This window comes from Pocillopora verrucosa, chromosome 6 (genome assembly GCF_036669915.1).
Source record: "Pocillopora verrucosa isolate sample1 chromosome 6, ASM3666991v2, whole genome shotgun sequence".
NCBI classification, from domain to species: Eukaryota; Metazoa; Cnidaria; class Anthozoa; order Scleractinia; family Pocilloporidae; genus Pocillopora; species Pocillopora verrucosa.
This window is the reverse complement of record NC_089317.1, coordinates 5,457,832-5,481,020: the sequence shown is the minus strand read 5'-3', so window position 1 is coordinate 5,481,020 and position 23,189 is coordinate 5,457,832. Positions and strand designations below refer to the sequence as shown.

The window sequence follows — 23,189 nt, the reverse complement described above, 5'->3', positions numbered from 1 at the left end:
TTTTCCGTCATCCGCGGTATGGAAAAGCCGAAGTTGTTACACACAGGAACTTGTACGTCAACAAGCACGCGACATGACTTTAAAATCTCCTTTCTTGTTACAGTTTCCTCATTTTTTGTGCGATAATGATAATAGACGATCAAGATATAGATTAATGAATGTTTTGTTCTGTACAAAAGCCCTATTTCCTGATTTTAGCAAATCTTCACAGTAATAAACGACAAGAGAAAGAAACGCTACGATTTTCTCATCGAGTTTTCGCCCACATGCATCTTTCCAAACGTGAAATTTTCCATTCCTACAAAAAATCTCGAAAGTTTTTCACATTTTTCACCTTTCTTGATCAATCATCTTGTATAAAGAGCCAAAAAATGTAGGTTTATTCGGTCAAGTGACCGCCTAAAGCAAGAGGTGCGTGACAGGTGTAGTTGAGAGAAACTTGTCACAGTCGCAGATTTTAAAAGGCATCCAAGACAAAAATGCGGTAGCGCCCAGATCTTTTTTTGATGATTTTCAGAGATGACATGATGGATTATAAAGGGGAATCAAGATTAGTGTTGATTGACAAGCCGTCAATCAAATTGACTGATACTTGCGGCGGACATTAACTAAGGATGGAAAAATATGTGTGCAAACGCTCAGAATAATTGGTTAAATACCATCACAGTGAGAGCTTCATACATTTTACCTATTTTGAAGCGATTTCCTTGGTGAAGACCAAGAAAAAACCGGGGGGGGGTGGTCTATCTCCCCCCCGGAAAAAAACAAAACAGAAAACAGTTTGTCTTTTTTAGTTTTGGGCTAGACCCTTCAAACTGGCAAAGTTTCATTGAAATCGGTGAGATGGCATGAAGCACGACTGCCCGGTGCTCTCGTGGACACGCTCTTAAGTCTATTTTGCCTCGATTGGGCTGGCAATGTTTCTTCACACATTGCACTTGTATACTTAACAATTGGTTTATACGTAAGCGTACGTCCATCGAGATATGAAGTACGCGGGAAGTTTGGAGAGCACGAAAGATGCGTAAGAGTTGCTCGAGGCGTAACCGATGGAAATTTTTTTTTCTCGAGGGGTTTGTTTGCTGACGTCATGAGCGTGCACCATAGGAATGTGAAGCACGCTCGCGCAATTGAAATTTACGCGCTATGTTATAAACGAAATTGATCTCGCCAGAGGGAACACCTGCCTTAAACAAACTTTGGGAAGGCGTGAAAACCAACATTTTAAGGGTTTGTCACATGAAACATGCACTAAGCAAACAGCTTATTAATAGATATGAACATTTTTCTGCTTTTGAAAATGTACATACAGGCTAATCTTAATGCCTTCATCTGCCATAATTATTGTTTACTAGAGAGGTTTAGCTGCATTTCCAAGAAATTTCGGATCGATTATTAAATATAAATGAGTGCAAACATATTACAAAAAAAAGAAAGCTGGGGGAAGATGGCGTCAGAATTTCCTGAGAATCTGGCAAGCTACTAGAAGCATTTTTTATTCGCTTTTTACATTCCAGGATTACCCAAGCAAAATGATTTTTAGAGTTGATAAAATATTATCAACAGTTCTCGGAAAATAGATCGTAAAGCGATGCGGAATCGAAGAACAGCATGGAAATCTCAATGAAGAGGATCAGACAACCTTAAAATTTCTGCGAGCTGCCATCTCATTCATCTCGAACGCAAATGACATGTGCGCTGATCTAACAAACGCTGCCTTCATTATATCGCAGCCAGGGAAAGAGTTTATCATTCAAGCTGGAAATGGAGATTGGGAGTTTTTCTTTTCAGAGGACGCAAAGGATGTTGTACATGGCCACTGTGTTCGTGAGGGCCCCAAACAGTTTTCAAGCAGTAAAGACTGCAATTCCTATTTCAGAAACCTTTTGTCTTGGTGGTCACAGTCACCAAATACCGACGTTCGTGGACCATTAGCCCTGACCTGTGAAGTTCAGGAACCCACGTCCAATGTTAGTACACCTCTTTAGGTTACGGAGGAAGAAACTCTTAAAACTCACTCAACTGATGCCTCGAGTCTTACAAATAGTGCCGACTAAAGACGTCCCTATTTAAATTTAAAAGGGATATTTGCTCCAGATACTAAATAGAGGAGGGCATTGGGGTCTATTCGAACTCGCAAAACCGCAGAAGAAATCATCCAAAACCGCAAAAACACTAAAAGTTGTTTATAAAACGTGAAATACTTCGAGATTGCTTATGAGTTATTATGACAATTTTTGAAGATGAGGATTGAAAAATCAATCAGTTGTCATTGCGAAGGTGTTGGTAGTGCGCCGCTCATTCTGAAGGCACAATTAGACGACTGTTTGAAGTTGGTCACAGCAGATAGGTGATTGCAGCAATACCAAATTGACATATCATCTCCAAATGATAAACGGAGGAAGCGAACTCACTAAATCTATCCTGCTAGCATAGTTTTTGGGTGAAAATTGCCAATTTTTTATTGCAGAGAGCCTGAAAACGGGTGTAGAAAATAATGTTTGAAATACGTATTATATCGCTATTTTTCTGTGGTTGACATCCACAGCAGACTCAGGGTGAGGGGGGTTGGGGGAGGTGTTCCTCGGAGTTCGAGGTAAGGTTATGCTGCCCACTTCTTCAATACTGATTCACTGACTAGCGATATGATGCTTCCTTTTGGATCACATACAGTAATGACATTCCATTCATTTTTCCTTTTAAGGACTACCGAAGTATCATGATCTCCTACTTTAAAAAGATTGAGTCGATGTTCCTTGGAAGAAAGATTACCAAACGATGTGGAAACGAAGGACAGCATAAAGATCTCGAGGAGAAGCAAGCTGCCATCTCGTACACCTCAGAGGCAACCAACATGGGAGCAGATCTTTCAAATGGTGAATTCACTTTTTTTACAATCAGGAAGAGAGTTTTTCATTTAGGCTGGAATTGGCGACTGGGAGTTCTTTTTTGTAGAAGATCCAAATAATGAAGTTCCCCTGACAGCACATCTGGCCCTGCCAATCGAAACGGTAGACCCAGAAAAGCACCAAGACGAAGAAATGGTTTGCTGGCCCTGCCGTCTGCTGTTTAAAAAAATCACTGTCCTGCTACATATCGACGAAGAAAAAGATGAAAATAAAAAAAGAGGCAGATTTTGTTACTAGCTTGATATTAAGGGTCACAAATAACTCCATAATCTATCAGATAATTTGAGTTTATTAGGTGTCAAAATTTATTAATTTTATACCGCTGTCAGAAACATATCCATAGTCTTTGGCTGGTAATCTTTCGTCTTTCCCATGAAAGGTGTATTCATTTGATTCACAATTAATGCCCTTAAAGAAGTCTAAAGCTTTTCTTTACACGTGTATCTATCTTTTCGATTCGGGGAGTACTCTTTAGGTCTAAAGTTTGAGACACCGTTAGAGATACCAGATAACTGATTTTGACCCCTGAAAGGTACGACAAGCATCCTCACCCATTTCCGATAAACTCCTCTTCCCCCTGCCCCACCAATCCTGTCAGCACCTAAAAACAAAAGATGTGATTTGCCAACTCGTAAAATTCACGTGAACTGGTTATTTACTTATAAAAACTTTTAGGCACTGATCAGTCAGATTTTTATGCTGACAAAATCTATCCTGCTGCGAGGCAGGACGGCTGTACTTTTTTTTGTTTTGCTCGTCTTGACATAATTTGGTTGGGATTACAATAACCGTACGTCTGCATTTGTTAAACAGACTATTCAAGTGAATCCAGAACTCGATGTGTGCACTTCTAGTGCATTAAGTATTATTTTGTAACATAGCCAGAGATCTTGCGATATCCACTGTTCACGCCTTTTTTTCTTTTCAAAGAGGCATCAGAATTATTTTCAAGTCAAATTTGCAGTAAACTGCTTGCGTGTCATCCTTTGTTTTCAAGGTGTCTGACCAAGTATGACTGAAAATGGCAACTCGCTTTGATAGGAGTCCTATTGTTGTTGCTTCTTACTTCCTGAAATTATCACTTGAAATTCGCTCGGTAATATATAAAAAAAAAAACAAAAAAAAAAAAACAGAGCGAGTAATACATATTTATTCAAATTCTATCATCACATAAAAAGTTGTAGGACCCGATAGCATATTAGGGACGGACCATTAGACTTTTGATGCGGGGGGGGGGGGGGGGGTTGGGTGTTGGGTGTTGGGTGTTGGGTGTTGGGTGTTGGGTGTTGGGTGTTGGGTGTTGGGTGTTGGGTGTTGGGTGTTGGGTGTTGGGTGTTGGGTGTTGGGTGTTGGGTGTTGGGTGTTGGGTGTTGGGTGTTGGGTGTTGGGCAGTAACCCCCGAAAAAAATCATCGAGCATGGAAGAAAACACAAAGTGCAATTGGCAAAAGACCCCTCCCCCCCCCCCCCCCGCATCGAAAATCTAATGGTCCGTCCCTAAGGTACCTTTTTACATCATTCCAAAATGGGTTTCGTTCCGGAACGCAATGAATTTCATACCGCGTTTACATGCAAAATAATTTAGCCTGTAAAAACAAGTATTTACGTACTTTTTCTATGCTTCCCTCACTCCTAAAGAAGATTCACACTGATACAAAAGGTCGTCCAGAATAAGTGTTTCGTTCTAGAATGAAAACCTCAATAAACTCATTCAGTACAAATAAAAGATGCCAGTTTGTACTTTTTTAGTGCACGTGTACCAAGAAATTCAGTAGTTTGATGGTTGATGGTTTGCAATCTTCCCGTATCCCTGAGAATGTATCACATAAACGGCCTAATTTTTGTTTTTTCCTGAACTTTAGAGCGTTTTATTTTCATTAACTTTTTAATTGATGGTCACGAGAGAAAGGATTGAAGGCATCAAAGGAAAGCCTTCATCTTTCAACACCTTCTGGTCGCCATTTTTTTTCTTTGCTCATATTAATTTAGGTAAGGTTTTCCTTGACAACTGCACTTATCACGGAAACCTTCCTAGTATAACGGCAGTTTTACTTACGAAGTTTACATACATTTCAGGTCGGTATCGTCGGTCGCACAGGTGCAGGCAAGTCAACTCTTACTTTAGCCTTGTTTCGTATTCTTGAGAGGGCCGGTGGACGAATTGTTATCGATGGTGTGGATATCGCCAAGATTGGTCTTCAGGATCTGCGGTCACGGCTTACTATCATTCCACAGGTAGACTAAAATACTTGGGCACTACATAAGTTTGCATCGCGAACATATAGATTGGTGAACCTATGTCACTGTGTTCACGGAAGTATAGAATGACAAGCTATTAATGGTTTTGATATCACTGATGAAATTTTTTTTTTAGAAAACGTATTGTAATTGTACATAGAATTTAGTTATGGTTGTATCACCATTTTTTTTTTTTGCGATGTAGGATCCCGTGTTGTTTTCTGGAACGCTACGTGTCAATTTGGATCCGTTTGACAGTCACACGGACGAGGAGCTTTGGAAGATTCTAGAGATGAGTCATTTGAAGAACTTTGTGTCAGGACTGGAAGAAGGTCTTTTACATCCCGTGACTGAAGGAGGCGAAAATTTAAGGTAATAAGTTTGGAATGATGAAGGGCTAACGCTCGAAACGTCAGCTTTGGAACTCTTTACGGCAGCCAATTTACGTTTTCAACTCAGTTGATAATACTAAATTACCCTTATATACTCTCCCACCGACGCAGCACTACAATTTCTTTAGAAACTTACCCCCTTTATCCATATTTTCTCACCCTGTTTTAAGTGCTTATCAATTAAGAAATAGCCCATTTGCAAGATGCTCAAATCCACTGCTTTAAAACGAGGTAAAGTTTAAAGTCTTTGATGAGAAAATGACTTTTATATTTGTATGTACATAAAACTTACTGCGTCTGAAAAGTCTTGCACTCGTCTTCATTTTGAATGTTAGGATTTTTCGGACCAGTTTTACTGAATATCTAAAGATAATCGGTCATTTTTGTCATTCTTTCAGTGTTGGTCAGCGGCAATTGGTGTGCTTAGCGCGTGCGCTGCTCCGTAAAAGTAAGATCCTGGTTCTAGACGAAGCCACGGCCGCAGTGGACCTGGAAACTGATGAACTCATCCAGCACACGATACGGCGAGAGTTCGCTGACCGCACTGTGTTCACCATTGCTCACAGGCTCAACACTATAATGGACTATACAAGGTAAAGCATTCCTTAGTTAATACTTCTCTTTGCACTCGTTACATGTCTCCTCACATGTTGATGCAGTAAGGATAAAGCTTTTCCCAGCGGTGATACAATGAAGGGGGAAGTTGAGTTCCAGTCTAGAAAGAATTCCTCTTTTGCTTAATATTTGTACAGTACTGAATGGAAACTTAACTGAATTCTCATTACGTGGCCGTGGCACTTTTGGTTTCCTTGTATGAAGGTTATACTCAGCCGGAATTGTGAAAAGTCAAGTCGCATATCTTTTGGGTGAAATGAGTGAATTCTAATTCATGTGCTATTAGCAACTGCGAACCTACCCCTCCCTTAACCCAACAACAGTCAACCGATAACAAGTTTGGGTTAATATTGGGTTAGGGGAGGGGTAGGTGCATAGTTGCTCAGATTCTGACTTTGATCCCTTTTTTTCCTCAAGAGGAGGAGGTCTCGGAGTGAACAGAACTTTGCACTGAGTGATATGTGAGTCTATTGTTGTTGTTTTTTTCAGGATCATGGTGCTGGACAAAGGTTTCATGATGGAGTTTGACACTCCACGGGCTCTTTTGGCTCAACAGGGAATCTTCTACAAAATGGCTCGTGACGCTGGACTAGCTTGAGAAGCTAGGCACCTCATGACGGCATCACAAAGCGAAAGTGCCTCTGAAGGAAATCGGGAAGAGTGGCTACGTAGGCATTACTTTTGAGCTGATGCACGATGCGCTTATGTTATCACTGACCTATCGGAAAGGATATTTTAACAGTATCAGCGTAAAAAGAAAAGGGAATGATATCTGCGATTTGGGTCCTAGCAGACAACTTGGCGTGAATTGTGTGGTGTTGGGCTGATCTCGATTAAGGGAATGTTTATTTGGCGATTACAAGTAATTGTTTTGCGTCCGTGCTCTTGAATTGCCTTCTCCATAATATTCTTATCCACGACAAAAAATTCGTTTGGAAAATTATCCTTCCCCTTTTCACTTCATCTATGTCTTTCCCGCTCCCCAGCCCCCCTTTTCCTCTCCTCAACCCCCATATATTGGTTTCAGGATTTTCTTGGCAAGATTTGTTGTCCCTCTCTCTCCTCATCCAGTCCAGGCTTTAAGAAGTGTTCTATGTTGTCTACTTTTGGCCGAGCGTGGCGTTGTAAGGAGTCCTTAAGTGATAACAGAGTCAGTGTCAAACACAAAGTATATTTATTAATGAAAAACTGTATTCAAACAACCAGAGAACATTACTTTTTAAATCTAATCTTAATATGACACGTTTTAAAAATAACGTGGTCATCCTCATGACGTGATGTAAACAGATATGGTTTACATTCCATAACATTTCTATCTCTCCAAGGCTTTCTTCATCACAGTATTTTAAACTAGGAATTAAACTTAAGTATTATATTTACAGAATCTGGTTTTTTACTAATGGCTATGGACCAATAACAAGGAACATAGTTTTTGGTCTGTTTTTGTAAATATAACAGATTTAACAAATGCCAACGAATTGATTATCTGTAAAACTACCAAGATTCTCATGATCTTTATTCGTGAGAACATTGTGAGGAGAAATGTGATACAATCAATCTTGGAGTCTAAAGTGTTAACCATTATATAACGAGATAACAATTAATGACATTGCAAAGGGCTTCACAAAAACGCATGATGGCACAACCACCTAAGTGATATATACCCAGACAACAGTATATTATATCTAATGATGTACGTGAAAAAATTACACGCTTCTGATCGACTAAAAACGAGTGTATTCTCGTGTAACACGAGTGCAAAGTTGTAACACAAGTGCAAATTACAAATAGCACGCGCACGCTTTCAAAATTTAGTCTGTCTCGACTTTCTTTGATGTTTTTTTCATGTACATTATTAACAAGAGATTACATGATTTCTTTTGCAATGTGGTGAAATAAGCACTTGTAAATATTTCCAAGATAACAAATTGCACTTGCTCTACGGGCTTGTGGAATTTTCGTATCTTTAAAAAATTTACTCTTGCATGTTAACACCAAATTGCACTTGAAATCATACTGTTTTTTATACTAATATTAATGCGATTATTGTCAGATAATTTCTAAGACAGAAGAAAACCTTAAGGCTGACAGAGCGAATGACGAACGCTCGGAACGTCAGCTTTGAGACTCTACTGTAGCCCATTTACATCATCAACTCAGTTGATAAAACCAAATTACCTTGTTTTTTTAGCCATAAACTGGTATCTTTAAGGACTACATGACTACAAGCTCAATGCAGTCTTCATTTACTAAATTCACTTCGTCGATGTTTGCATTTCTGTCCCTCTGTCCTCGAGTTGTCATAGAAGTTCTACTGATGAATTTTTCCACAATTTTTGGAACCTTTTCCTTCCCAACCCTTTCTTGCAATTTTTTCTGCCATCCTCCATCGATGTAGATGGCGACGATCTTGGGAAACGCTAAAGTGAGAAACGTTAACAAAGTTTTCATCAACGGTGTTGTGTCAAAGCTGAACATCGTAGCCCAGGAAAACACAATTAACACAGAAAACACAAGCACTGAGATCTTCAAAATCAGTAGGCAGACACCTTCTCTGAGAGGCAAAAGTTTTTCACATGCCATTTCGAAGAGCTCTTTTGGAATTGCTATCACGTTGTCGAGATCGTGCGTATTGTTAGGTAGTTTTGGCAGCTGATCAGAGCTGGAAGGAACATCTTGAGATTGGGTACGTTTTGAGTCCTTGTGGCAATCGTATAAAGTCAGGGCAAGCTCGTGGTATGTTCTCGTGAAAGAGCTGTAGCTTGACCAAATGTAATACAAAATAAAAACAGGACAAGCCACGTATGGAACATGTTCCTCTGAGAAAGAGAGTTGTAGAACACCTACCAAAGCATTCAGAGCACCAAAAGCTGTTACCATGAAACGCACGAGAGGGCATGGTGTGTGACATCAGAGAGAATGAATGATGAAAGCGATATTTTTGAATTTAAATTACTCGGTCTGTCCAAGTGATCCTTGCATAACGTAATTGCAGGAGCAGTGAAGATAATGCCTATGAAAGATGATAAACTTCCAAAAATCAATAACGCTGCAGCCACAACGGGTATACAGAGCAACAAAGAGATAAATTGTATATGACGAATCACAAAACCTAAAGAGCATCTGCTAGAAGGAATCACCGTGACGGACTTTTTGAGATAATTTAGGAAACTCCGTTTGCAAAACCTCCAACATTCTACCAAGATCAAAGGCTGGAGGCGCAAATGGTTTATAATTAGCTGAGGAAGTTCATCTTGACAGGAAAGGATTGCTGGTTTAAGAAACTTACAAAGGAAACAAGGCTTTGAGTTCAATGACCTTTTGGAGAAAAATGATATGTAAAAAGCCTGAAAACAATAACAAAAACCAAACAATATTCCGAAGAGCCTATTGCTTAATAGGGTACTGCAAGGAGCACTATGTTCAAAATCCGCAAGGACGGTTGCACTAATCATCAGAAATGGAAGAGGTATAATGAAAGCTCTCAAAATGAATGTTTTTGCCTTGCACCAAATTCCCTCTTTCCTAGAAAAGAAATAATTTCCCGCAAGGCCTCGGAGACTAACGGGACTTGCTCCCTCAAGAATGATATGAGTAACGCCATCTTGCAAGATTTCCGTCGGGTAGAACAGACAAAGAAAGGCCGGAGAGTAATATATGAACACTCCGATGAATACAAAGGAGAAGAAATCCAACACCGTCTTTGGCCATCCCCTGAGCTTTACAGCTCCTTGAAGTCCTTCAGTGCTGTTCGTCCTGTCTGGTATGGTAAAATTCATGCATAGCCCAAGAGGATCTGTTTCCACAGCATGATAATCGATGCTTTCAAAGTCAGCTTCGAAATTAATAAGCTCACAAATGGCGAAAGAACGGTTGCTGTAATCCACAGGGCTTGAAACAGTCGTTCTCGCTGGTTTCAAAGTACAAATGGCACTTATTTCTCTGTGTTCTTTGTGAAGAAATGGATTTATCGCGCTTTTATTCGGTGTCATTGAGTTAAAGAGTCGTTTGTTTACCAAACAGACTGGACAATGTTCTGAAGAGGATTCGCTTGAGTTAACAGACTTCTGGTTCGTGCATTTGTCGTCTATTTGCTTCTCGTACCTTACAATAAGCTTGATTAATTTGTTGTTGATCGTCGTTGAATTCGCCATTTCTCGTTTAAGCACCGTTAGATCAGCCACGTGGGCAAAACAATTCCACTTACATCGTATTTTACTGCCGGGGCTGGCACGGTAGCTAAACGAGTTGTCCACGACGTGACCCAGAGCAACTATCAAAACCACAAAACGAATTTGAAAAGTTGATAGCATCCTCAAGGATTGATAGATGTCCACAACTGTCTAAATGAGACTATTTTGTTCTGCTTCACACAAAAGCCGCGTTGATTTGCAAAGTTTGCAATGACTGCACAAGCGGATGAATTCGCCGAGTAAGCACAATTTTTGCTCAATTGCTTTTTGATAAATGTTCACGCGATAGTTAAATTTAGAAATTGAAACTGAAAGTCAAGTACATGTAAATAATTTGTGTCCGGGAGTTAGATTGGAATTGTTGCGAGATTTACTGACGCTTGTAACACACAATTTGCCACTATCTCCGTAGCCTTTTCCAGGCGTTCAGTTAGTGGAACACTGTTAAACGGAGCGCTGTAGTAAAATTGAAAGCAATATAGTCTTGGTAAAGCGAAAAAAAAGCGAGAAGCTTGGATGGGGGCGAAAATGGAGGTAGGTCAGGGCCATAGCCAGACTTCAGAACAAGACGAGGCAAGTTTCGAGCGCGGAAGGCGCGAGCCGCTAAGGGGGGCCTAGGGGCATGCCCTCCCCCCCCCCCCCCCCCCCCCAAGAAAATTTTGAAATCTGGAGGCTCAGAAACGCTCTATTAAGCATTTCCAGTGGCATTTTTCTTCAGAAAAGTCAATCTTGGACCAAAATCAAGACGAGGCAATTATGCTAGCTAAGGCCCAGTAGGTTTGAATTGTACGCAATTCTTTAATATCGCTCTCCGTTTTACTGACTGGAAGACCGGAGCAGGCTACCACCTTAGAGTTTGGTTTGATATTCTTATCCATCAAGTGTAAGTTTTGCAAAGGAATCATCAAAAACAATCTTTGACCTTCTGTTTTCCAGCTGCATAATTCTAAAAAAATTGCGAGTTGTCACCTTTGTTTACCGTCACAACAAAGGGCTGACTACAAAGCAATTCCGACATATTTCGGGCCGGTTTGGCGGGTACTAATTTGCTGACGGGCTGGTTGTTCATTCGATTCAAATCGCAAAAGAAGGGAAAGTTAATCCTCGAAGTTGGACCATGTGATTCATAGAGTCGGTGAGTGCAATTGCTATTCCACTGGTGCCTCACACTTCGCTGATTCAACTTGTGGTAATCAGCATACATGCATGATCATTACCTTCATTGTTATTAAACATTACTTGCTTGAGTTATCTTGGTGTTGTTATTAAACTCTGAGTCATGAAATCTTCATAAGCGATTCCCAGTTGAACAAATTAGGTAACAACTGATTTTGCAAATTTTTGTAAGTGCTTTGTTTTCCGGCCGTAAGAAATCTTATCGCAAAATTTTGTGCAAAATTGGATACAAGAGAAGCTATTCATAAGTGAACATTTTGAAAATCAAGCTATCAGTCCCTTTTGCATGTGTCATTTGAAGAACTTTGCGTCAGGACTGGAAGAGGGTCTTTTACATCCCGTGACTGAAGGAGGCGAAAATTTAAGGTTATAAGTTTGGAACTTAAGTTTCGTTAACTGACAGATTCGAATAGCGTCCGAAATTCTGAGGGGGAATTATCTCTTACCTTAAGGGAATCGGTGTGTCTTTGCCTTTTTGGCTGAATCTCAAGACTACGAGTAATGTCATTTTTCTCAGCCTGTTTTCAGTGTTGGTCAGCCAAGAAATAGCCAATTTCCGAGATGCTGTCGGAAAGGATATTTTGGCAGTATTAGCTAGAAAATAAAGAAAAAGGAAATGATATCAGTTATTTTAGTCGTAGCAGACAACTTGGTGTGAACTGTGCGGTGTTGGGCTGATCTCGATTCGCTAGCAATGTGTATAGTTGTTAATTAGAACCAATTATTTTGCATTTGTGCTCTTGAATTACCTTCTCCTTGAAATTCTAATCTACGACCAAAAATGCATTTGGAAAATTATCCTTCCCCTTTTCATTTCATTTACCCCTTTCCCCCTCCCCTCCTCCCTTCATTTACCACTTCACCCTACCCCCTGTCCCCATTTTCCTCCTCTTCACCCCCTAATATTGGTTTCAGCTTTTTATTGGCAGGGTTTATTGTCAGACACAACCCTCTCTCTCTCCGCTTCCAGTCCAGGCTTTTACAAGTGTTTTATGTTGTCTTTTTTTGGCCGGGCATGTTGTTATAAGGAGTCCTTAAGTGACAGCAGAGTTAGTGTCAAACACAAAGTATATTTTTTAATGAAAAACTGTATTCAAACAACCAGAGAACATTACTTTTTAAATCTAATCTTAATATGACACGTTTTAAAAATAACGTGGTCATCCTCATGACGTAAACAAAGACGGTTTACATTCCTTAACAGTTTTATCCCTCTAAGGCTTTCTTCAGCACAGTGTTTTAAACTAGGAATTAAACTTAAGTGTACTATTTACAGAATGCGGTTTTTACTAATGGATATGGAACTAGTAACAGAATATAATGTAAAACGAACACAACTTTTTGTCTGTTTTTGTAGATATAACAGATTTAAGAAATCGTCGCGTAATGAAATGATAATTTCTTGTAAAACTTCTCATCTTTAACCTACTTTGTATATGCTCTCTTAATATTCACGATTACAATTGCTCCTTGGCGGAAATATTTAAAGCGTTGTAAAACTCCACTTCATAAATTATCTAAAAAACAAGTTATGAGAGGAACAAACTTATCGAGTTGAACTCTTTAAGCCCCTTGATAAACATGTAAATTCTCATCTCTGGTCTCCTTACATTTTCTTAGAACAAGAATTGTGGGTAATTGTTCAACATGAGAGTAGTCTCTTTTCGGTGATCATCTCCTAGATTCTCATGATCTTTACTCGTGAGAATATTGTGAGGAGAAATGTGACACAATCAATCTTGGGGTCTAAAGTGTTAACCATTATATAACGAGATTAATGACAATTAATGACAGTGCAAAGGGCTTCACAAAAACACATGATGGCACAACCAGAATATTAATATACCAAGACAACAGTATATTACATATAATGATGTACAGGAAAAAAATACGCGCTTTTGATTGGCTGAAAATGAGAGCATTCTCGTGTAACACGAGTGCAAAGTTTTAATACAAGTGCAAATTACAAATAGCACGCTTTCAAAATTTGTCTGTCTGTCTCGACTTTCTGTGATGTTTTTTTCATGTTCATTATTAACAAGTGATAAAATGATTTCTCTTGCAATGTGGTGTAATAAGCACGTGTAAATATTTCAAAGACTTCAAATTGCACTTGTACTACGGGCTCGTGCAATTTTCTTATCTTTCAAAAATTTACCCGTGCAAATTAACACCAAATTGCACTTGAAATTATGTTGTTACCTATACTACCATCAATGCGATTATTTTCAGATAATTTACAAGACACAGAAAAAAGCCCTAAGGCTGTCAGAGCGACTGACGAACGCTCGAAACGTCAGCTTTGAGACTCTCTGCGGTGGCCAATTTACATCATGAACTCTGTTGATAATACCAAATTACCTTGTTTTTCAGCCATAAGCTGGTATCTTTAAGGACTACATGATGGCAAGTTCAACCCAGTCTTCATTTATTAAAATCACTTCGTCGCTGTTTGCATTTCTGTCTCTCAGTCCTCGAGTTGTCATAGAAGTTTCACTGATGAATTTTTCCACAATCTTTGGAACCTTTTCCTCCATAACCTTTGCTCGCAATTTTTTCTGCCACCCTTCATCAATGTAGATGGCGACGATCTTGGGAAGCGATAAAGTGAAAAACGTTAACAAAGTTTTCACCAAAGGCGTTGTGTCAAAGCTGGACACCATAGCTAACGAAAACACAATAAGCACAAAAGACACGATCATCGTGATCTTCAAAATTAGTATGGAGACACCTTCTCTGAGAGGCGAAAGTTCTTCGCGTGCCATTTCGAAGAGCTCTTTTGGGATTGCTATCACGTTGTCAAGATCGTGCGAATTGTTGGGTAGTTTTGGCAGCTGATCAGAGGTGAAAGGAAAATCTTGAGATTGGGTTCGTTTTGAGCCCTTGTAGCAATCGTATAAAGTCAGGGCAAGCTCGTGGTATGTTTTCGTAAAAGAGCTGTAGCTTGACCAAGTGTAATACAAAACAAAAATAGAACAAGACACGTATGGAAAATGTTCCTCCCAGAAAGAGAGTTGTAAAACACCCCATGAAGCATTCAGAGCACCGTAACCTGCTAAATGCAAAAGATTAGAGACACCATACCATGAAACGCTCCAAAGGACAAAACGTGGGAGAAAAGAGAAGATGTATAATGAAATCGATACTTCTTTCGTACTCGGTCTGTCATAGTGATCCATGCATAAGGCAGTTGCAGGAGTTGTGAAATAAATTCCTATGAGAGTTAATAAACTTACAACAATCAATAACGCTACTACCACAACGGGTATACAGAGCAACAAAGAGATAAATAGTACAAGACGAATCACAAAGACTCGAGAACATCTGCAGGAAGGAACCACCGTGGCACACTTTTCAAAATACTTTATAAAACACCATTTGTAAAACCTCCAACATTCTACTAAGATCAAAGGCTGGAGGCGCAAATGGTTTTTAATTAGCCGAGGAATTTCATCATGACAAGAAGGGATTGCTGGCTTGAAAAACTTACAAAGGAAACAAGGCTTTGCTTTTAATGACCTTTTTGAGTAAGATGATATGTAAAAAGCCTGACAACAATAACAAAACCCGGACACTATGAAGAGCCTATTGAATGATATCTTTGTCAAAGGGTCATAAAGTTCAAAATCCGCAAAGACGGTTGCAGTAACCAGAAATGGAAGAGGTATAATAAAAACTCTCAAAATGAATGTTTTTGCCTTGTACCAAATTCCCTCTTTTCTAGAAAAGAAATAATTTCCTGCAAAGCTTCGGAGACTAACAGGACTTACTCCCTCAAGAATGATATGAGTAACGCCATCTTGTAAGATTTCCGTCGGGTAGAACAGACAAAGAAAGGCCAGAGAGTAATACTGGAAAATTTCGAAGAAGACAACTACGAAGACATCCAACACCATCTTTGGCCATCTCCTAGGATCCAAAGCTCCTTGTAGTCCTTTAGTGCTGTTCGTCCTGTCTGGTATGGTAAAATTCATGCACAGTCCAAGAGGATCTGTTTCCATAGCATAATAAGCGATGCTTTCAAATCCAGCTTCGAAATTAATAAGATGACAAATGGTGGAAGAACGGCTGCTGTAGTCCATAGGGCTTGAAACAGTTATTCTCGTTGGTTTCAAAATACAAATGGCACGTATTTCTCTGTGTTCTTTATGAAGAGACAGATTTATCGAGCTTTTATTCGATGTCATTGAGGGAAAGAGTCGTTTGTTTACCAAGCAGACTTGACAATGTTCAGAAGAGAATTCGCTCGAGTTAACAGACTTCTCGTTCGCGCATTTGTCGTCTATTAGCTTCTCGTACTGTACACTGAGTTTGATTAATTTGTTGTTCATCGTCGATGAATTCGCCATTTCTCGCATAAGCGCCGTTAGATCAGCCATGTGGACAAAACAATTCCACTTACATTGTATTTCACTGCCGGGGCTGTCGCTGAGCGAGTTGTCTACGATGTAACTTAGAACAACTATCAAAACCACAAAACGAATTTGAAAAGTTGACAGCATCCTCAAGGATTGATAGATGTCCAAAACTGTGTAAACGAGACTACCGTTTTGATGATTTGCAAGGTTTGCAATGACTGCACAAGCGGATGAATTCGCCGAGTTGCTCGCTTGCGTTTTGATAAATGTTCACGCAATAGTTAAATTTAGAAATGAATGACCGGAAGCAAATGAGTTGATGGGAACGGTTTCAGATAACTAAGGGCGGATGGGATAATTCCTGAAATTGCGTAAATGCAGGAGGCTCCTGCAAATAATATTGTGTAAATTAAAACAGAACGTGGATTAGTTGTACTTTTTAATTTAATGAAATTGTTAACGAAAGAAGGGGAAAGATAAAAAGGTAAATGTGCTTGGTTCCCAATTCGCTGTGGAAAAATCCTTATGCCTGAAGGAATATTTGAAGCTGGTTTATCACTGAATGGGCTCTTAAACTTATCATCATTTTTTCATTCCTTTTTGCGGTCTTTTAGATCGTAAAATCTTACTGTTATTTCTGTCTTTGGTGCATTCTATGTGTAACGAAAGTCATGATAAAATTGTTCTTAATTCAAAGAGATAAAAAAAAATACTTTGTATAAATGACAATGTTTTTCTCGTGATTCCAGGGTACAGTTTCACAAATCAAAGCATGGGAAAATAACTAATAATACAATTTAAAATTAGCAAGTAATGTTCTTTCTTTGACGACGTTATATCTAAGATAGTTAATATTTGGTTTAACAGGAGAAGATGATTTAAAAATAGGTAGCACAACGTCAAAAATGTGTTATTTGTTTTACAAAATTTTGGGCAATGTTTAACTTATGTGACCCATATCCCCATCTTTTATCAACAAGGAGAATTGTTCGAAAGAAGCCATCCTCAATTATAGTACTGCGAAAACGAGTGTTAATTTTTTTAAATTCTAATATTTCATGATGCACAACTTTTCTTTCGTTATTCAGCAACCTTTATTTAACTTACTACCCTCTTGAATATTAACTAACTGAAAGTCCGGGGAGGGCTTGATAATGTAGCAGGGAAGAGCTGATGAATTAAATTTGATTGTAAATGAGGGATTTATCTGTATAGATCCCTCATTTCAGGAATTTATACAAATAAATACCTGAAGCGAAGAATTTATTAGAATTTCTACATATTAATCCCTCATCAATTATTTACTTTCCAATTACTCAGTTGATCCTTGTTCTTCCTGAGAACATCAAATTCTTCCTTTTGACAAATTTCAGCCTAAATTTCCGACAAATGTACCTTACTACAAACGATATAGAAAGAAAATAAATGTTTCTTTTCAATTAAGTTTCCAGTCTTTCGAGATTAGACAATTTACAAGTGATTTCTTCTTGCAGCTCGACTTCACGCTTTAATGGCGCCTTTTCACTAACAATGGAATCAGACAGTGACACGGCTTCACTACCATCGAAAGCTTTTGAAAACTCAATCTTAGTTGAAGTTTCCGGGAGTTCATATTTTTGCAAAGACCTATCATCTCTATGCCCGGTACGCTGCATAACAAACTTATCTGGAATTCCCTTTTTCAGTGCTCGAGTTTTTGTTGTTGCACGGCCGGCTGTGCTTGGTGAATTGGCCCTCGATTTCTTCGACTTTGCAAAGCCTTTTCACAGTTCCTTCAAGCATGTTATGACCCACTGCAGAATTTCCATACCAAAATGCAAAATAAAAAAAGAACACATTTCTTTTCAGAGCTAATTTTTTGGGGGGTTGTCGCCCAACCCCCCCAACAACCCCACCTCAATCAAAAATCTAATGGTCCGTCCCTAAGATGCTATCAGACCCTACAACTTTTTATGTGATGAAAAAATTTGAATATATATGTATTACTCGCGTTGTTTTTTTTTTTATATTACCGAGCGAATTTCAAGTGATAATTTCAGGAAGTAAGAAGCAACAACAAAAGGATTCCTATCAAAGCGAGTTGCCATTTTCAGTCATACTTGGTCGGACACCTCAAAAACAAAGGGTGACACGCAAGCAGTTTACTAATTACTGCAAATTTGACATGAAAATAATTCTGATGCCTCTTTGAAAAGAAAAAAAGGCTTGAACAGTGGATATCGCAAGATCTTTGGCTATGTTACAAAAGAATACTCAATACACTAGAAGTGCACACATCGAGTTCTGAATGCACTTGAATAGTCTGTTTAACAAATGCAGACGTACTGTTATTTTAATCCCCACCAAATTATGTCAAGACGAACAAAACAAAAAAAAGTACAGCTTTGTCAAGCTGACAGATCAGTGCTTTAAAGTTTTTATAAGTAAATAACTAATTCACGTGAATTTTATGAGGTGAGATTGACGGCTTGTAGTTGGCAAATCACACCTTTTGTTTTTATATGCTGACAAGGTGGGAGGGGGAGGAGTCGATCGGAAATGGGTGAGGATGTTTGTCGTGAGGATGCATCAGACATCAGTTGTTGTTACTCCCACACGGATAAGACTCAGGTACCTTTTATAATTATTTCATCTTATGTATAGGGGTTCCCCGAGGGATGCTGATACGTGTAGCGCACTTGAAATTTAGCAAGGACAAACTTTGATGTGATTTTCGGTGAAGAGAAAAAAGTTTTGTCAGTGTCTGGTAGCTAGTGTGGAAAGGCCCTTTACCACTGTGTGCATAATTACGCGTCCCGCCAGACGGCGGGAAGCCCACCAAGTGTTCAGACATTAGTATTGAAAACTTCGCTTCTGTCTGAATTTTTTGTAACCTATTGACCAATTCCCAATCGAGACCTAAGTATGACGGGACGCATAATTTTGCACAAGGTGGTAACTAGCCAGGTTAAATGAATTTTCCAGACATCTTGCGTACTATCTGTGGTACACGCTTTCCAATTTCCCAATCGGCCTTTGGAATCGAAGTAACCCTACCTTTAACAAGGCCGTACACTTCTTTAGGCACTCTACATCTACTAATGGAATCACCGAGATTTGATCTATGAGTGGGGAAAATTGTGAAATCATCGGTATCTTTTGGCGTCTCGAAGATGCCGGCACGCGACAAAATAAGATCAACTTCAGTTTCTGGATCTCCGCAAGTGACTTGAAATGTCTTTTTTACAACTACGCAAGGGAACGACCTGAGATATGCAACGTCGGTCTTCTCGATAACTAAATGAACAGCAAATCTCCATGTTAGCATATAAGCTGAGACGCTTATACAGTAGATCAATTAGCTAGATCAGTATGTAGCTTGTGTTATGTTAGATTTTTTTTGACAAATTGTAGGGGTTCATGCCAATAAACGGTGGCGACAAGTAGGCATACCATGTATATTTCATAGTCGCTAGCAAGCGAATTTTTCCGGACTTTGAGTTCGTCTCACGATAGAACAACACAAATACAGAAAGAAATCTTTACAGTAACTTTATAACCATCCTTTTGTCTTTTAAAAGTTAGAAGCTCAGTAGATTCTGTCATATCGAACGAAAAAAATAATTTCTCGGAAACTAAAATATATTTTCACAAAAAAATACACCACAATTATCAGGACATATTAGGCTTCAAAATATGAAAGTAGGAGAGAAAAAAAATTTGGGGCGACTTGCCAAAAATTTCAAATTTGTTGGATGGATGCTGACATCCTCTCTTAAGCCACGTCATTTGATAAAACTCTGTTCATTTGTTGCGTTATCGACTTACCATGATCTGAATGCTTAAATACGCGTTTTGGAGTTAAGTACAACACATTTTTCACCATCGCCAACTCAGGACACTCGGATACATATTCCTTATACAGCTGAAATAAAAAGCGTTCAGATGTACCGCTGTTTGCATAGTCTTCGATTCGCTTTGGCTTGAAGGATGGATGCTTTAATCCGCTAAACCAGTTTTTCTGGCTCCTTCTCGTTTGCTGGCTCTAAAGTGAGTTAAATGAATTTTAAGTTACGGTGCTCTTTTCTGCTTCGAAGGGAAAAGTTTTTTCAGTTAGAAAAACCATGGTATCCAACAGAACTCTCGGTAACGAGTCTCCTAACAGCCCGAGATTCCAAAGCTTGTTTCCTTCATCTTCTGAGAAAGCCTGTGCTTCTTTTACATTCGATTCTATACCCATGCCAGTTAAACGTTTCATCTTGGCGTCTAGACAGTCCTGAAAGTGCTCAAATGAGGGATCGAGGAGGAGTTTATTTCAGGCTGACCATTGTCTCGCTTGTGTCGCTGAAGATCACAGCAAAGTTGATAAAGAGTGTCTGGCGGGTAAACAGTACCTGGATCCTTTTTCTTACGAACTTCTACAACCAATTTTCTCAGCCAAAAATTAAGTTCCTCGTTGTCAGTGATATTGAGAATATCAGGATTGACTTGGAGAAGTGTAATTCTACTTTCACCTTTGATTGCGATCATTCTGTTTCGCTCCACTGCCCATTCAGACCAGGTACGAACTGCCCACGATGTACTTATTCTTGTATTTGGCGGTATTCGAGATTCCTTCCTCTTCTCAAGTTCTTCATCGTCGACGATCAAAATCTTCCTTACTGCTTCTGGGAAATCCGATGGGTCCGTCCGTCCATGCTTGATGCTTTCCTCAGTCACTACTTGCTTTAATTCTTCCACACACGAATTTCGTGGAGCAGGCTCATCACTAGCTACCAAGCCGTCTAAAACAGAATCAATACGTCGGTATTAATCCAGAGACATCCCTCGGCCCTACCGCCCTCGGGATGTATATGAATTATTACCTCCGTTTTCGGTATTTATCTCTTACTTAAAACTACAAGAAGCAGTGTTCTTTTAACAGAATTAAAGGCAAGATAACAAGGTGCGCGTGAATAGCTTCATTTATTCCCAAGTAAAACTGCGGCTCTGTTATGAAACTTTGAGTGGGTGTTTTGTCTTCACAACTGTTCCATCATAATATGGTGACCCATAGGCGCCACAGCAATTTTGATTTTTTTTTAAATTGTATTAGTTAAGTTCCATCACAAAATACCCACGGCCGCAAAACTTACATGCACACTACTTTTTGATTAATTACTCTCGATGAAAAAATATCGAAGAGTAATTCAGTGGGTGGACATAATTCGTATCCTGGATTTAGACTAGATTGTCGCAAGACTTACTGACGCTTGTAACACACAATTTGGCATCTATCTCCTTAGCTTTTTCTAGGCGTTCAGTTGGTGGAACACTATTAAACGAAACCCAATAGTAAAATTAAAAGCATTATAGTGGTGGAAGAGCGAAAAGAGCGGGAAGCTTGGATGGGGGCGAAAAAGGGAGGAATGTTTTGATTGTGCGTAATTCTTTAATATCGCGCTCCGTTTTACCGACTGGAAGACTGGAGCAGGCTACCGTCTTCGATGCAAATGCATCATTGAAAACAACCTTTCATCTTCTGTTTTCACCAGCTGCATAATTCTAGAAATTTTCAGGTGGTGAAATTTTGTATTTGCATCCCCAAGGAAGAACTTCTTGATAGTCGGCAAAAAAAAGAATGTCGTTATCTAGTTGGCATCGTGTTATCGCCTGGCCAGATGATTACACAGAGTCCTTCCCACAATCCTTTTGAATTGGCTGGTCATCTTTGCCGTCACAACAAAGGGCTTACTATATTTCTGGCCGGTTTGGCGAGTACTAATTTGCTGAGGGGCTGGTTGTTCATTCGATTCAAATCGCAATAGAAGGAAGGTTAATCCTTGAGGTTGGATTATTTTGATCCATAAAGTCGGTGAGAGCAGTTGCCATCGTACTGGCATCTTGCGCTTTGCTGATTCAACCTCCGGTAATCAGCATTCATGACCATTACAGTCATTGCTATCAAACATTAATTGCTTGAGTTATCTCGGTGTTGTTACTAAACCGTGAGTCATGAAATCTTCATAAGCGATTTCCAGTTGAACAAATGAGGTAAAACAAGCTTAGAAAAGTTTAAAGTTTTAAAGTTTTAAAACTTCTAGTTTTAGTGTCTTTACCGACTGAACAACAAAGCCTCACCTTTGGAGCTGATTTTGCAAATTTTTGTAGGTTCTTTGTTTTCCCGGCCGTAAAGAAATCTTATCATAAAAGGTTTGCATAAAATTGGATACAAGAGAAGCTATTTGTAAGTGAACACTTTGAAAATCAAGCTATTAGTTCCTTTTGCATAAGTCATTTGAAGAACTTTGCGTCAGGACTGGAAGAGGGTCTTTTACGTCCCATGACTGAAGGAGGCAAAAATTTAGGGTAATAATTTTGGAAAAATATACTGCATCCTGCTTGGGATGAGTCGACGAACGAAATGGAAATACCCGAAGGCGCCGAAAGCGGTTTACTGCTAGATTTTCCGCGGGAACATAAGCCGGAGAAATCAAAGAAGAGTGAACCGAACGAAGGCAACAGCGACCTGCAGCAGCTAGAACAGGCACTCAGGCAGAGTATGATGTTTTCAAGTGAAGTAAGCGAAGCGAGGAGAAATGTACCAGCGTTCAACACGAGAGTATCGGTGATCACTTCTTAGATTCTCATAATCTTTACTTGTCAAGAATATTATGAAGAGAAATGTGATACCATCAATCTTGGTGTCTAAAGCGTTAACCATTACATAAAGAGATGTATATTATAACGATTAATAACATTGCAAAGGGCTTCACAAAAGCACATAATGGCATAACCACCATATTGATACAACACTATATTGCATATATTGAAATACTTGAAAAAAATTACGCGCTTCTGATTGGCTTAAAATGAGTGTATTCTCGTGTAATACGAGTGCAAAGTTGTAACACAAGTGCAAATTACAAATAGCACTTGCACGCTTTCAAAATTTACGTCTGTCATGACTCCGTGATGTTTTCTCATGTACATTATTAACAAGTAACGACATCAATTCTTGTGCAATTTGATGTAATAAGCACTTGTAAATTTTTCAAAGACTACAAATTGCACTTGCCCTACGGACTCGTTCAATTGTGTTTTCTTTGAAACAAGTTACTCTTGCCTATGAACACCAAATTGCACGAGAAATCATTGTTACCTTTACCAGTTTTCTTGTTGAAATAAGAGTGCTCAGTGTGACTAAAGTTTAGTCACACTGAGCACTCTTATTTCAACAAGAAATATGGCCGATGGTCATGTGACTGCATACGATCTTATCTAAACGGATAGGTAAATCTACTCGTTACTTGTCAATGTTGACCATATTTCCTATTTTCCAGACCCATAT

General features: G+C 39.1%; 1 protein-coding gene and 2 pseudogenes across 1 annotated transcript; 2 read left to right on the top strand and 1 right to left on the bottom strand.

Annotated features, from left to right (window-relative positions):
- The first annotated feature begins 1,447 nt into the window (after nt 1-1,447).
- Nucleotides 1,448-2,057, top strand: LOC136281652 (uncharacterized; annotated as a pseudogene).
- A 662-nt stretch (nt 2,058-2,719) lies between these two features.
- Nucleotides 2,720-7,937, top strand: LOC131779328 (multidrug resistance-associated protein 1-like). The gene is made up of 6 exons (XM_066168324.1): nt 2,720-2,876; nt 2,956-3,044; nt 4,985-5,143; nt 5,352-5,518; nt 5,937-6,131; nt 6,643-7,937. The coding sequence occupies exons 1-6, from the start codon at nt 2,720-2,722 to the stop codon at nt 6,749-6,751; spliced, it is 876 nt and encodes a 291-aa protein (XP_066024421.1). The 3' UTR covers nt 6,752-7,937.
- Nucleotides 7,938-17,319: 9,382 nt separating this feature from the next.
- LOC131788221 (zinc finger MYM-type protein 4-like) lies at nt 17,320-20,099 on the bottom strand (annotated as a pseudogene).
- Between the last annotated feature and the right edge of the window lie 3,090 nt (nt 20,100-23,189).

Bases quoted from the DNA above. Each gene is read 5' to 3' on its own strand.
- LOC131779328 (XM_066168324.1), top strand. From the start codon at position 2,720: ATGATCTCCTACTTTAAAAAGATTGAGTCGATGTTCCTTGGAAGAAAG. The intron at 5,144-5,351 runs GTAGACTAAAAT...TTTGCGATGTAG, and splicing joins GGCTTACTATCATTCCACAG to GATCCCGTGTTGTTTTCTGG. The intron at 6,132-6,642 runs GTAAAGCATTCC...TGTTTTTTTCAG, and splicing joins ACTATAATGGACTATACAAG to GATCATGGTGCTGGACAAAG.